General features: G+C 46.7%; 1 protein-coding gene across 2 annotated transcripts in view; it reads left to right on the top strand.

The window, feature by feature from the left end:
- SPEG (striated muscle enriched protein kinase) overlaps positions 1-12,638 on the top strand; it is a 139,941-nt gene extending 127,303 nt beyond the window's left edge. For both annotated transcript variants that reach the window (XM_084804890.1, XM_084804882.1), the window contains exons 37-41: positions 536-775; positions 8,844-9,067; positions 10,370-10,445; positions 10,765-10,914; positions 12,434-12,638. In XM_084804890.1, coding sequence (XP_084661016.1) covers positions 536-775; positions 8,844-9,067; positions 10,370-10,445; positions 10,765-10,914; positions 12,434-12,638 — 895 coding nt within the window. The remainder of the gene's footprint in view (positions 1-535; positions 776-8,843; positions 9,068-10,369; positions 10,446-10,764; positions 10,915-12,433) is intronic.
- The last annotated feature ends 1,427 nt before the right edge of the window (positions 12,639-14,065 follow it).

The raw sequence follows: 14,065 nt of genomic DNA, 5'->3' as shown, positions 1-14,065 counted from the left end.
CCAATGAGCAGGGCTTCTCCAGGTTCACAGGAGAGAATCTTTCCCAACTCTTGCTCCTGGATAGCTTTTTGGCTGGAGATGCCAGGGACTGAACCCAAACCCTTCTCGTAGATACCACCACTAAGCTACGGCTCCTCTGGTTAGTATTAGGTGCTATGCAGTAACAGGCCTTCATGGATCTTGGTTGTAACAGAGGTTCCCATGTTGTGATGGCCATGGCATTCCCAAATTTTGCCCCTCCTAACATTTCCTAAGAGGTCTGGATTCTACTTCAGAGGCTCACCCTTTCCTTTCTAGCCAAGTTATGGTAACCCTCTTCCTTAAGTGGTAATACATTTTGGTCAGCCAGCCAGGATCAACTGCAGTGTTCCCCAACTTGGTGCCTTCCAGATGCTTTGGACTACGACTCCTATCAGCCCCAGTCACCATGGGCAATGGTCAGGAATCTGGCAGTTGTAGCCCATTAGGCTTTTGCTGGACAGGCCCGGCAAGTATTCAGACATGTACTGAGCATACTGCATGTGTTTATTTGCAGGGGCCGGTTTGGAGTGATCCGGGAATGTAAAGAGAATGCCACAGGCAAGCGCTTTATGGCCAAGATTGTGCCATATGAGGCAGAAGGCAAGCAGAGCATCCTGCAAGAATATGAGATCCTGAAGGGCCTGCACCACGAGCACATCATGGCACTGCACGAGGCTTACATCACACCGCGTTACCTAGTGCTGATAGCAGAACATTGCACCGGGAAGGAGATCCTCTATCACTTTGTTGACAGGTTTGCTGGAGGATGGGATGAAGCACAGCTGGGTTGGACGTCTAGGTGTTGGAAAAGAAGACCGTGTCCAAGATGGACAAGCATGAGGCAACTGGGTTTTGGTAGACAAGCAAAGTCATACAAACAGAAAAATGAGGTCAAGGCAGAAGAGCTTTGAAGGAGTATTGCCAGTATCAGTTTGTGAGCCTGAACCAGCTTTAGTTGACCTGGAAATCTACAATGGAGTTGATAACTGGGACTATTCAGTTCAGGGTAATTGAAGTGGGCAGACTATACCGCTGAGTCACAGAATAGCAGAGTTGAAGGAAAATAAAAGTTATTCAGTCCAGTAATTCCACTTGAGTCAAATATTTAAACATATTCATTCTCATTATCCAGTCTGTAATCTGACACAAACTGAGAACTGGAACAAAGAAACTACATTACACTAGTAGACATTGCAGGACAAGTTTAAAAAAGCACACCTAAATGGTTCAAGCAAAGGCCTAGTTTGACTGAAGAGAAGCTATCGACTGAGGGCCACTTCCTAGGTTATGATTCTTAAGCAAGTCACTTCTGTGAAATCACAGAATTGCTTCTCCCATTCCTCCCCTCTCTTTGCTCTCTCCCCCACCCCACTGCCCCATGGATGAAATGTATATTATAAGCTCCTTGGGGCAGGGACCTTGGGGTTTTTTTTAATGTTACTCTGTACAGGATCATGATCATTCATTGGCTGCTGCCAATAATAATAACAACAAGAATGATGACAGTGGTGGTGGTGTCTCAGCAGGCACTAGGTGGGTTTCTGTTTCACTGCTAGCACTTTGTCTTGCATTCTAAGAGGAGATTCTTATTTCAGGACATTCTGTATAGAACATAGCTTTCCAAAGCCCCTTATTTTTATTTTATGCTGGTAGCCAAAAAGCCTGTGACTCTGTCATGGATCTAGCACTGTTCAATATTATGATTAATCATTTCAACAAAATATTAGATTTTGCTGATGGTACAGAACTAGAGTGCGTGGGGAGGAACTGCAAAATCTTTAGGCAGTGATTCAAATTAGAAAAATCTCCATCAGACGGAACATCGGGCAGGCTTGGGGCATAACAATGTAATTCAAGAAAAAGAGTGGATAAAACATTAGGCACAAGACAGAAACCTCCAAATGGAATGCAAAACAAGAAATAACAGCTCTACTATTTTAGGGAGGGTGGAGGTGCTTTGCCCTCTTTTTCAGGTGACATGTGAATGAATATTGCTTAAGAATACTTCTATTTCTGCTCATTGTGAGGTATAAAAAAGTAACTGCAAGAAATGCACTTATAATACATTGCTTGTTGTGCAATTTGGAATACATACAAGAGCAAACCTTTGTGAATTTTAACTACCCCCCTCACTCCACATATGTGTGCATCAAGTCTCTTTGCACCTCCCTATTGAAACTTGAACTGGTATACCTGTCACGAATTATTGGGGGGGGGGGTGTTGAATGACACAGTAAAGAAAGAGACAAATGGGACAAGTAAGGTGCTCGCTTTTATTAAACCAACATGTATTGATGCTGGAGTATATATGCTGTAATTTAGATGGCTCCCAAGGCTTAGTACACAGTAGAACACTGCATCGCTGCCTAGATGGGCTGGTTTGAATATCCAGATTCCATATAAAAAGCCAGGCCTTTTGGCAGTTGGCAAGGGAAGGCATTGGTGATACTGGCTGAGAGGGAGTTGGAGCAGCAGGAGCACTTCTGGGAAGCCTGTAAATAACACATGCTGTTACATATTTAAAAGTTTATTTCCTCTTGAATTCAACATAACCACACAATACCTTAGCTACATAGAATTCTTCAGCTGCTAGAATTGAAGCATAACTAATTATCAAAAGCAAGGTTGATGGCTAATGAAAATAAAGCAGCTGACACTATCTTGAGTTTCATTACGGGCACAATCCCTTAATGAGAAGATCAGCTCCAAGCTAGTCTATTGCATTCAGTTTGGGGCTGTTACAAGTTCACTGTGCTCATACATGGCTGTGCTCTTTAGGAGAGGAGTTGTAGACCTGGTCTAAACATGCAGTAGAATGACGTGATAGAAACATGATATGGTAGAGTGGACTGTACCACTTGAGGCTACTTTCATTTTAGAATGCTCCCCATGTCAAAACAATCCTGCAACTAGCACATAAGGGTTGTGCCTAGGGATGTACAGATTTTGTTAAATCTGTTCCATCTGTGCTTTGCGGTTTGTCGGGCGTCTTTCCCTCTGATGTCCACTCATTGACAGATTTGGATTTTTCCCTCCCCTTCAGGAAAGTATGCAAAACGTTTTTTTACCAGAATTTACAGAACTTCACTGGCAAGTAACATTTTGTGTATTTTTCATAGCTCAGGATATAATCAATGAGCAGAATGCACACACAAAAAGATTGCTACACACTGAAGGCTGAAGAGAGATCAGAGATGTATAGAACATTGTGTTTTTTTTAAAATGGCATATATATTAGCATATTATCCATTCTTGTATGACTAGATTTGCATACAATTCCAGAAAGTAAGAAACTAGTCCGCAAGTCTGCAGGATCCGCATGACTTTCCCTTTTACCGCTTAGAACTATACTATCTTTTCCTCATCTCATTCTATAGCATCTTCAGACTAGGCCTTAGTTTAGCTCCCAGAATTCTTATTCTGCATTCTCTTGGCCTGATTTTATTAAGGTATATCCTATTGGGTTACCAATATCCACACTTTCCAAATGTATCTTGCCATTCTTTGAGTTTCCTAGATCACCAGAGACAATTGCTCCTGAGACAGCAACAGACTGGTGCATACATACATACATAATGAGATCAGGGCTGGCTCAACCATAGGAGCAAACCAGAAAATTCCACAGGGTACCAACATTTCAGGGGTTCCTGCCTCAGCTATATAGAGAAAGAGAGGCACTGCCTGTACTTTTGACATTAGTCAATGCATGCTTATAGGTGATATGTAGGCATCTGATGGCTGGCCATTGGCTTGGTGCAAAGAAAATTTGAGTTGATTAGGCATCTGGTGGCAGTATTCAGTGCAACAAAATGTTGCAGGATGGAGTGCTCCTGTTCAGCGTTCCAGCCAGCCAGCTAGGCAGTTGTGCCTTCTTTCAAGATGCTCTCTCTATTCCACTCCCTCTCCCACCCATTTTTCTGTTCCATCCCCAACAAAAAAAAAGTCAGGCCAGTATTCTGTGTCCACTGACCATGCTCACTCCTCCTTGGGTTGTTCTTAGCACTCCCCCCTGCCCCTGGCATTCTTGTCTAAATATATATTTTTTGAACTTCTGCAAATCTTGGGGTTTCTTTGAGCCTTCTGATACCTCCAGCTTGTGTGTGGATGGTGCCTTTTTGGTTACATGAGCACTGGCACTCACCTCCAAACATTGGAAATAGAGAGAATGGTTAACTAATGCGGAGGGCAACAATGTGATTGTCATGTTACTGAAATTAAAAAACAAAAATAAGACAACATGGTCAACTCTTGATCATTTAATGTTTTGTCGTATAATAAGACACAGTTTTTTTCATTCATTCACAAAGATAAGGTAGCATTGTGGTAACATTTTAATTTGCCACTGTCAGCAAAAAAAATAATAATATTAGTCTGGCTCTGTTATTTATTTATTTTATTTAATTTCTATACCGCCCAATAGCCGAAGCTGTCTGGGCGGTTCACAAAAATTAAAACCAAAAGCACACAGTAAAACAATATAAAAAATAAAAGCATTAAAATCACAATATAGCAATGCAACTAGAATAAAACCAGAATAAAACCTAGCAGCAATGCAGAGATTTAAAATACAGATTTAAAACAGCAAAGCTAAAAGACTAGAAAATAAAATGCTAAAATGCCTGGGAAAATGAAAAGGTCTTCATCTGGTGCCGGAAGGAATACAATGTAGGTGCCAGGCGAACCTCACTAAGGAGCTCATTCCACAGCTGGGGTGCCACAGCAGAAAAGGCCCTCCTCCTAGTAGCCACCCGCCTCACGTCCTTTGGCAGGGGCTCATGAAGAAGGGCTGCTGAGGATATTCTTAAGGTCTGGGCAGGCACATATGGGAGGAGACAATCAGATAACCTGGTCCCAAGCTGTTAAGGGCTTTGAATGTTAATACCAGCACTTTGAATCAGGCCCGGAAATGTACCGGCAGCCAGTGTAGCTGGAAAAGTACTGGCGTAATATGAGCTCGATAACAAAGGTCCGCATAGTTAAAGCAATGGTATTCCCCGTATTATCGGAGGTAAATTCCGGGCAAAAATGGGTATGATCAAAAACAAAGATGGCAAGGACCTAACAGAAGCAGAAGAGATCAAGAAAAGATGGCAAGAATATACGGAAGATCTGTATAGGAAGGATAATAATATCGGGGATAGATTTGATGGTGTGGTCAGTGAGCTAGAGCCAGACATCCTGAAGAGTGAGGTTGAATGGGCCTTAAGAAGCATTGCTAATAACAAGGCAGCAGGAGATGACGGTATCCCAGCTGAACTGTTTAAAATCTTGCAAGATAATGCTGTCAAGGTGATGCATGTCATATGCCAACAAATTTGGAAAACACAAGAATGGCCAACAGATTGGAAAAAATCAACCTATATCCCCATACCGAAAAAAGGGAAGCACCAAAGAATGTTCAAACTACTGAACAGTGGCACTTATTTCACATGCCAGTAAGGTAATGCTCAAGATCTTGCAAGGTAGACTCCAGCAATTCATGGAACAAGAATCACCAGATGTACAAGCTGGGTTTAGAAAAGGCAGAGGAACTAGAGATCAAATTGCCAATATCCGCTGGATAATGGAGAAAGCCAGGGAGTTTCAGAAAAACATCTATTTCTGTTTTATTGACTATTCTAAAGCCTTTGACTGTGTGGATCATAACAAATTGTGGCAAGTTCTTGGTGGTATGGGGATACCAAGTCATCTTGTCTGCCTCCTGAGGAATCTGTATAACGACCAAGTAGCAACGGTAAGAACAGACCACGGAACAACCGACTGGTCTAAGATTGGGAAAGGAGTACGGCAGGGTTGTATACTCTCACCCTACCTATTCAACCTGTACGCAGAACACATCATGCGAGGTGCTGGGCTTGATGAAGCCAAGGCTGGAGTTAAAATCGCTGGAAGAAACATTAACAATCTCCGATATGCAGATGATACCACTTTGATGGCTGAAAGCGAGGAGGAGCTGAGGAACCTCATGACGAAGGTGAAAGAAGAAAGTGCAAAAGCTGGGTTGCAGTTAAACCTCAAAAAAACCAAGATTATGGCAACCAGCTTGATTGATAACTGGCAAATAGAGGGAGAAAACGTGGAGGCAGTGACAGACTTTGTCTTTCTAGGTGCAAAGATTACTGCAGACGCTGACTGCAGCCAGGAAATCAGAAGACGTTTACTTCTTGGGAGGAGAGCAATGACAAATCTTGATAAAATAGTTAAGAGCAGGGACATCACACTGACAACAAAGGTCTGCATAGTTCAAGCAATGGTATTCCCCGTAGTAACCTATGGCTGCGAGAGCTGGACCATAAGGAAGGCTGAGCGAAGGAAGATAGATGCTTTTGAACTGTGGTGCTGGAGGAAAATTCTGAGAGTGCCTTGGACTGCAAGAAGATCAAACCAGTCCATACTCCAGGAAATAAAGCCAGACAGCTCACTTGAGGGAAGGATATTACAGGCAAAACTGAAGTACTTTGGCCACATAATGAGAAGACAGGATACCCTGGAGAAGATGCTGATGCTAGGGAAAGTGGAAGGCAAAAGGAAGAGGGGCCGACCAAGGGCAAGATGGATGGATGATATTCTGGAGGTGACGGACTCGACCTTGGGGGAGCTGGGGGTGGCGATGGCCGACAGGAAGCTCTGGCGTGGGCTGGTCCATGAAGTCACAAAGAGTCGGAAGCGACTGAACGAATAAACAACGACAAATATGAGCTCGTTGCCCAGTCCCTGTTAACAATCTTGCTGCCCTATTTTGGATTAGCTGAAGTTTCTGGACCATTTTCAAAGGCAGCCCCATGTATAACGCATTCCAGTAATCCAGACAAGAAGTTATCAAAGCATGGATAACTGTAGCTAGGCTATCTCTGTCCAGATAAGGGTGTAGTTGGTATACCAGCCTAAGCTGATAAGTGCTCTGTGCCACTGAGTCCGCCTGTGCCTCAAGTGACAGTTCTGGGTCCAAGAACACCCCCAAACTATGAACCTGATCCTTTAGGGGGAGTGCGACCCCCTCCAGCACAGGTTGAATATCACTTAGCCGCCAGGCAGACGAACCACCCACTAACAATACCTCCGTCTTGTCTGGATTGAGTTTCAGTTTATTGGCCCTCATCCAGTCCATTACTGTGCCCAGGCACTGATTCAGAACAGCCACTGCCTCACTTGGGTTTGCTAAGAAAGAGACGTAGAGCTGGGTGTCATCTGTATATTAATGGCACCTCAGCCCACACCTCCGGATAACCTCCCCCAGCAGTTTCAAGTAGATGTTAAACAGCATGGGGGATAAATAGAGCCCTGTGGAACCCCATGGCATAATTGCTAAGGCGAAGAGCAATAATCCCCCAGCACCACCTTCTGGAATCGGCCATCCAACTAGGAGCAGAACCACTGCAGTACAGTGCCTCCAACTCCCAACCCAGACAACCCATCCAGAAGGATACCATGGTTGATGGTATCAAAAGCTGCTGAGAGGTCCAGGAAAATCAACAGGGTTGCACTCCCCCTGTCCCTCTCCTGGCAGAGGTCATCCCACAGGGCGACCGAGGCAGTTTCCATTCCAAAACCAGGCCTGAAGCCCGATTGAAATGGATCTAGATCATCCGTTTCATTCAAGATTACCTGGAGCTGTCCTGCAACCAGCCGCTTAAGCACCTTATTATTATTATATTTATTTATATCCCGCCTTTTTCCCAATACTGGGAAAACCTTGCCCAGGAAGGGGATGTTGGCCACTGGCCTATAATTGTTAACGTCCTCCGGGTCCAGGTTAGGCTTTTTCAGGAGTGGTCTGATTACCGCCTCTTTTAAAGAGGCCAGCACCACTCCTTCTCTCTAGGAGGAATTTACAATCTCCTGGACCCAGCCAGACATCCCCTCCTTGATTGATGTAATAAGCCATGAAGGGCAAGGGTCAAGCACACAAGTGTTCGCTCGGACTTGGCCAAGCACCTTGTCCACATCCTCAGGCCTCAATAACTGAAACTCATCCAATAAAACTGGACCAGACAGTGCTCTGAACGCCTCTACCAATGGAACTGCATTAATTGTGGTGTCCAATTCATGATGAATCTGAGCGACTTTTTCTTCAAAGTACAGTGCAAACTCGTCACAGCATGCAGCCGAGGGTTCCACCGTCTCTCTCCCTGGCCCAGAATGTAACAGGCCACAAACCACTCAGAAAAGCTCCACTGGACGACACTGAGAAGATGCAACGCTGGTGGAAAAGAACTGTCTCTTTGCCACCCTCACCGCCACAGAGTAGGCTCGATAATGAGCTCTAACCTGTGTTCAGCCAGACTCAGCACGAGTTTCCCTCCACCTGCGTTCTAGCCGTCTCCCCTCTTGCTTCACTGCCCTTAGCTTGGGTGTATACCAAGGAGCTGGCTGGGCTCAGCTCAGAGGGAGAGGCCACTTGGGCGCGATCGTGTCAACCGCCTGAGTCATCTCTGCATTCCACAAAGCGACCTGGGCTTCGACAGGAGCACCAGCCATACCAGCAGGAAAATCCCCCAGAGCCCTCTGGAATCCATCAGAATCCATTAGCCTCCGGGGGCGGACCATTTTAATAGGTGCTTGGTGCTGAACATACAGAAAGGCTTTAGGAAAAGATCAGTTCAATGAGTGCATGTAACAGAAACCCCTAAAAACTGGTTATAAGCTGTTACAAAAAATAGAAAATCTGATGACCAATCATAGTCTTCACTGTATAGCATATGGTTTCCAGTGTGCTTATTTAGGGCTAATGATACCTCACTGTGGCTTAAGTGTTATCAGTACAGGTACTGGGGTCCTTGGGGGCCCCCTTCATCCCCTTAATTGCATGTCTATGTCTACAGGTTCCGTTACTCAGAGGATGATGTGGTGGGGTATGTAACACAGATCCTTCACGGATTGGAATATCTGCATGGACGGCGCATCATCCACCTTGACCTGAAGCCTGATAATGTCATTGTATCTGCTACAAATTCTGTAAAAATCATTGACTTTGGCAGTGCCCAGACCTACAATCCATTGGTGTTGCGGCAGTTAGGGCGTCGTGTTGGCACGCTAGAGTACATGGGTGAGTATATGCATAGAGCTGGCATGCCAAAGGATTGGGCAGGGGGATGCACTAGAGACTGTGTGCATGGCACACTGCTTATGAAATAGATGTGCCATGGTCCATGGAACGAAGTTTTGAGGTACATAGACTGGGCCATATATGTGGCTAATGGATTGGAGTTGCATACTAATGAATTGACAAGAAGACTGAGAGAACAGTGGGAGGGGGGAGGAAAGAAGTGGGGGAAGCCCTCCCCCAAACACACCATGTAAAGTAAATGGTTTCAGACCCAATTCCTCCCCGGGGTTCCCATTGGGAAATGGGGGCAGATTCTTCCAAGAAAACCCTAGATTTTTGCAGTTTCTTCATGAAACCAGCACCCACAAGGCTTGGAAAGGCCCACAGAACATCTCCTATTGTTCACTATCAGTGGGATGATATTCATATGAAAGAGTGGCAAAATAGTTACTGGGTACCACTGCAAACAGATACCCTAGTCCAGTTATAAGGGATCATATCCATACCACCCTTTCTGTAATCATGCATCTATTTGGTTATAGCCTTTTTCCTCTATCTCTTATTATCCTTATCCAAGCATCCCTGCCCTGAGCCTTCTGCTTCCCTCTTACCCCATGGACATGGTCTGAGCTTAACCTTGAAGATGTCTTGTCCACATCTTTCTTAGTTACTTTCTGTTGTATTAAGGCAGTACAGCAATCTCGGGTCCCTTGCCTCGCACATACTCAGCCTGCCTGTCTGCATCTGCTGCTCCAATCTTAGAGCTCTTCGCTGTCCACGGCCTTGTAGACCTCCCAGTCTAGACCACTGCAGATTCACTAGCGTCTTAACTATGGAGTTGATGAGGCCCAACCATTTTAAGTCCCTCCAGCATAATGAGGGGAAGCCCCTCTGCGCCCAATACGGACTTTGGCAATGAATACCAACTACAGCAGGGGCATCAAACCTCTTTCAGCCCGAGGGCTGCATTCAATTTTGGAGAAGCTTTCAGGGGTCGCATTCCAGTGGTGGGCAGGGCCAAAGGCATAAGGGGCAGGGCCAAAAAATACCAGCTCTTAAACTCAAAGCTCTTTATGTCAGCAGCTAAGCCTTAGGAGAGGCATTCCAACCTTTTAGAATGGAGGAAAAAACATGCAAAGGTCAGGAAACCACCAAATGCTCAGCAATCGGGGGAAAGAGTGGTGTCCAGGAAAGGGGGTGTGGCCTTCCAGAGAATCCCAGAGGGCCAAATTTGGCCTGTGGGGCTGAGGTTCAACACCCCTGATCTATAGGGAAAAAGATGGTTACATTCTTCCTTTGCAGCTCCAGAAATGGTGAAGGGGGATCCCATTGGCTCAGCAGCTGACATCTGGGGCCTGGGAGTGCTCATATACATCATGTAAGTATGGCTGAGTGCAAAGAAACTAGTCAGCAGGGAACCACAGGTGGAAGTAAAGATGCATGATCAGATCTTTTTGTCCCATCTGTTCATGTTCATTGAAGGGACAAGAGCAGGCCAGACTGCTGCCTGCAGCCATATCTTCCTGATGCTCTCCTGACTTCCTACAGGGCAGTCACACTCTCTATAAACCTCTGAGAAGTGACTATGCTTCCTATAGAGGTTCTTTTGCTCACTTGCCATTTGGAGTGCTGTCTTAACAGATGAGTGGTATCATGCATGTCTGTCCTTCCCTTCGACTCTCAATGTTGCCTTGCAGGCTCAGTGGCCGGTCGCCATTCTTTGAAACGGATGCCTTGGAAGCAGAGGCCAGGATCCTGGCAGGGCGTTACGATGCCTTCAAGCTGTACCCCAATGTCTCCCAGAGTGCTGCACTCTTCATCCGCAAGGTCCTCTCTGCCCATCCATGGTGAGTGAGGGGTACAGAAAGAAGGGTGACAAGCCTTGGGAACAGCATCACTAGATGTGTTGCAGGGCAGAGCTGCCATTTGCAAAGGGCTGCAGACCAATTGGACCTTGAATCTGGGGGGGCTTCAAGGTAGATCTCAGATTATGCAGGTTTCTCTTCACTCTCTCTGATGGCACTTGAGCCATGGGAGTTGTGTTGCAGTTATAGTCTCTCTGACAAGAAAGCAAGGAGGTGTTTCGCCTAGGCTCATTTATGCTACAGGGAAGAAAAATCTTTACAGTCAGGAATCTGGTGATAAAGGTCCCAAGAGCTGACTGTGCTGCTGAAGTCAGGATTACTTGGAGTAGATTCTGTCAGCAGTAGCAGAGCGCAAGTCTGAGGCCAGTACTGATTCAGCATCCTTGAGCATCATCATACTTGGAGCTTTTCTACACAAGGCATTTATTGCGCGCTCATCATTCCCTACTCACAGTTGTTTACTGGTACTTTAGCCAACATTGTGACCCTCCAGTTTTGCTTCTGTCTTTAAAGAGCACTTTTGGTGAGTTTTTTTAGAGTGGGGAAAATGTGCTATTATTTGTGAAAGTGAAAGAAAATGCTTTTGCCACTTGTGTGCTTATGCTATTCTGCTATACCATAGCACCATCTAGAGGTCATGTGGTGGAAAAGCAAGAAAAGAAAAGTTATTTGTGTATTGCTCGGATCTCTATTCTGCGATAAAACTGAAAGTCGATTCAGTGGATGGACAGCCTCATGTAGAAAAGCTCTTTATGTTTAAAGTGTCTAAAGATACTAGGAGTTCTGGTACAACAATTAAAAAACCCAGGGCCCTCCCTGCCTGCAGACTCGCAGTCTTAGAAGAGGGAGTCAGGAAAGTAGCACTCTGCTCAGTCACTAAAGTCGACCAGTAATGTAACAACCCTATGCATGCTCACCTGTAAGGAAGTCCCACTGTGGTCATTGGGGTTTACTCCCAGGTACGTGTGCCTAGGATTTCAGCCTCAGACCAGGACTGTGAGTGAGAATAGAGCAGCTATAGACAAGACAAGACCCCTGAGCTCTGTTCTCAGTTCTGCCTCATTTCTACTGTGATGTCAGGATGTGGTCTTGCTTGGGGAATTCCCATAGCTCCACGGTAGAGCTCCTGCTTTGCATGCAGAAGGTCCCAGGTTCGATGCCTGGAATCTCCAGGTAGGGCTGGGAAAGACTCCTGCCTGAGACCCTGGAGAGGCAGTGCAGACCCGGGTGGGCAGCTTGTGACCCTCCAGATGTTTTGGCCTGCAGCTCTAGCCAGCATAGCTGAGGGTGAGGGATGATGGGAGTTGTAGGCCAAAACATCTGGAGGGTCACAAGTTGCCCACCCATGCTGTAGATACTACAGAGCCAGGTGATGGACCTGGCTCAGTATAAGGCAGCTCCCTATGCGTTTCCTGCTGTGAACTCTCCAGCAGCGCGCGTCTTTCTTCCTTGTTCCCTTGAGGGTGACAAGTGCTTTTCTTCGTCTTTCTTGGCCTTGCAGGAGCCGCCCCACTCTCAAGGACTGCTTCGCCAACCCTTGGCTCCAGGATGCCTATCTGATGAAGCTGCGGCGCCAGACCCTCACCTTCACCACGAGTCGCCTGAAAGAATTCTTGGTGGAGCACCAGCGTCGGCGCAACGAGGTGGCCACCAAGCACAAGGTCTTACTGCGCTCCTACCATGGCGCCAGCAGCCACATGCCCTAGCCGCCTGCCCTGCCGGAGGAGCCACAGAACATTCCAGCAGGGGGCGTGATGGGCCAAGCACCCGTCCACCCAGCCAGGGTGGGACTGGTTGATATACCTCACGGATCAGGGGTCGTCGTCAGCCCTGGCCGCTGTTCTTCACGCCACCCACCGGTCCTGGCACTAGGCTGGCTTAGAGGGAGCGAGACAACGCTTGATGACGGGATATGGCAGATTGACGAGACTCATTAATATGGGGCTGGGTTCCGGGAAGGGTGACCTGCTCTGGGAAATGCAAGGGGCCTTGAAGCAGTGCCAAGGCCAAAGGGCGGAAGCCTGGACATTTCATTGTCAAAACAACTCCCCCCCACCCCCTGGGGCTCCGAAGGGCCTTTTCTGAATGCAAGGGGCCTTGAAGCAGTGCCAAGGCCAAAGGGTGGAAGCTTGGACGTTTCCTCATCAAAACAACTCCCCCCACCCCCCGGGGCTCCGAAGGGCCTTTTCTGTATTGTGCCTAGCGTGCTGCACCTATACTTGGCGAAGGTCAGTTGCAGCCCATCCTTTGTGTTGGCTAACAGCAGACACAAGACATGTGGCCTGCAGCCCTGAGTAGGTGTTGGAGTATCTCTTCCTTTTACACACCAACCTGAGCTGGGAGAAGAAAACGAGGGATCAGCCCTGGAGCCTTGCAGCGGAGGCACAGAAGCCATGGGAAACATCGGCGCTCACCAGTGTAACTGACATACAACACTGGGACGAAATAGCCTTCATCATTAAGGGTGTCTCTGTTCCCAAGACAGGGGCTGTGGGTGGGGACAACCCCACACTTAGAAGAGCAGGCAATAACAAGGAATGCCGGGATGGGGGGACATGAAGGGTTGATGGTAGTGTCCCTGAGGTTCCTCCCCATTGACGTCTATTTGGGTGTCCAGAAGAAGCCAACCATGTGAGGCACCCATCAGTAGTTCTTCCCTGTCCACCACCCCACTATGCATATTCTTTCCTGCTGCTTTCCTTGCATTTTGCACGTGCTTTTCTGCCACAGATACACACAATACTGTCCTTCAGGGGACACAGACACGTTCTCTCCCCACACATCTTCCAGAATCAAGTACATGCTTCAGACATGCTCCTACTCCTTCTATTTACATACCTGCACACTCACCCCTCCCTTGGTGCTCCTTTGCCACAGTCCATCCTGGCAAAAAAGCACCTGCAAAACACTTGTGATGAATCCTAAACAAACAGGGACAGGGCCTCCAAACTCATGCAGCTTCTTCTTTTACAGTGAGGCATGTGCCTGGCTTTCCCAGCACATATATTATGACTCTGATGGGTCAGTTTTACTCATGAGGAGGGAAATGGGTTGGGTTCTATGCCCATCCTAGCCCTTCCACTTCTTAGCCTGGGGGTGCTGATGGTGGCTGACTGCATCTGCATGTTAGAAG

This window comes from Heloderma suspectum, chromosome 1 (genome assembly GCF_057233095.1).
Source record: "Heloderma suspectum isolate Gila_16-S chromosome 1, 16-S_ref, whole genome shotgun sequence".
Taxonomy (NCBI): Eukaryota; Metazoa; Chordata; class Lepidosauria; order Squamata; family Helodermatidae; genus Heloderma; species Heloderma suspectum.
Note: the sequence above shows the minus strand (reverse complement) of the source record. Positions and strands in the feature narration are given on the sequence as shown.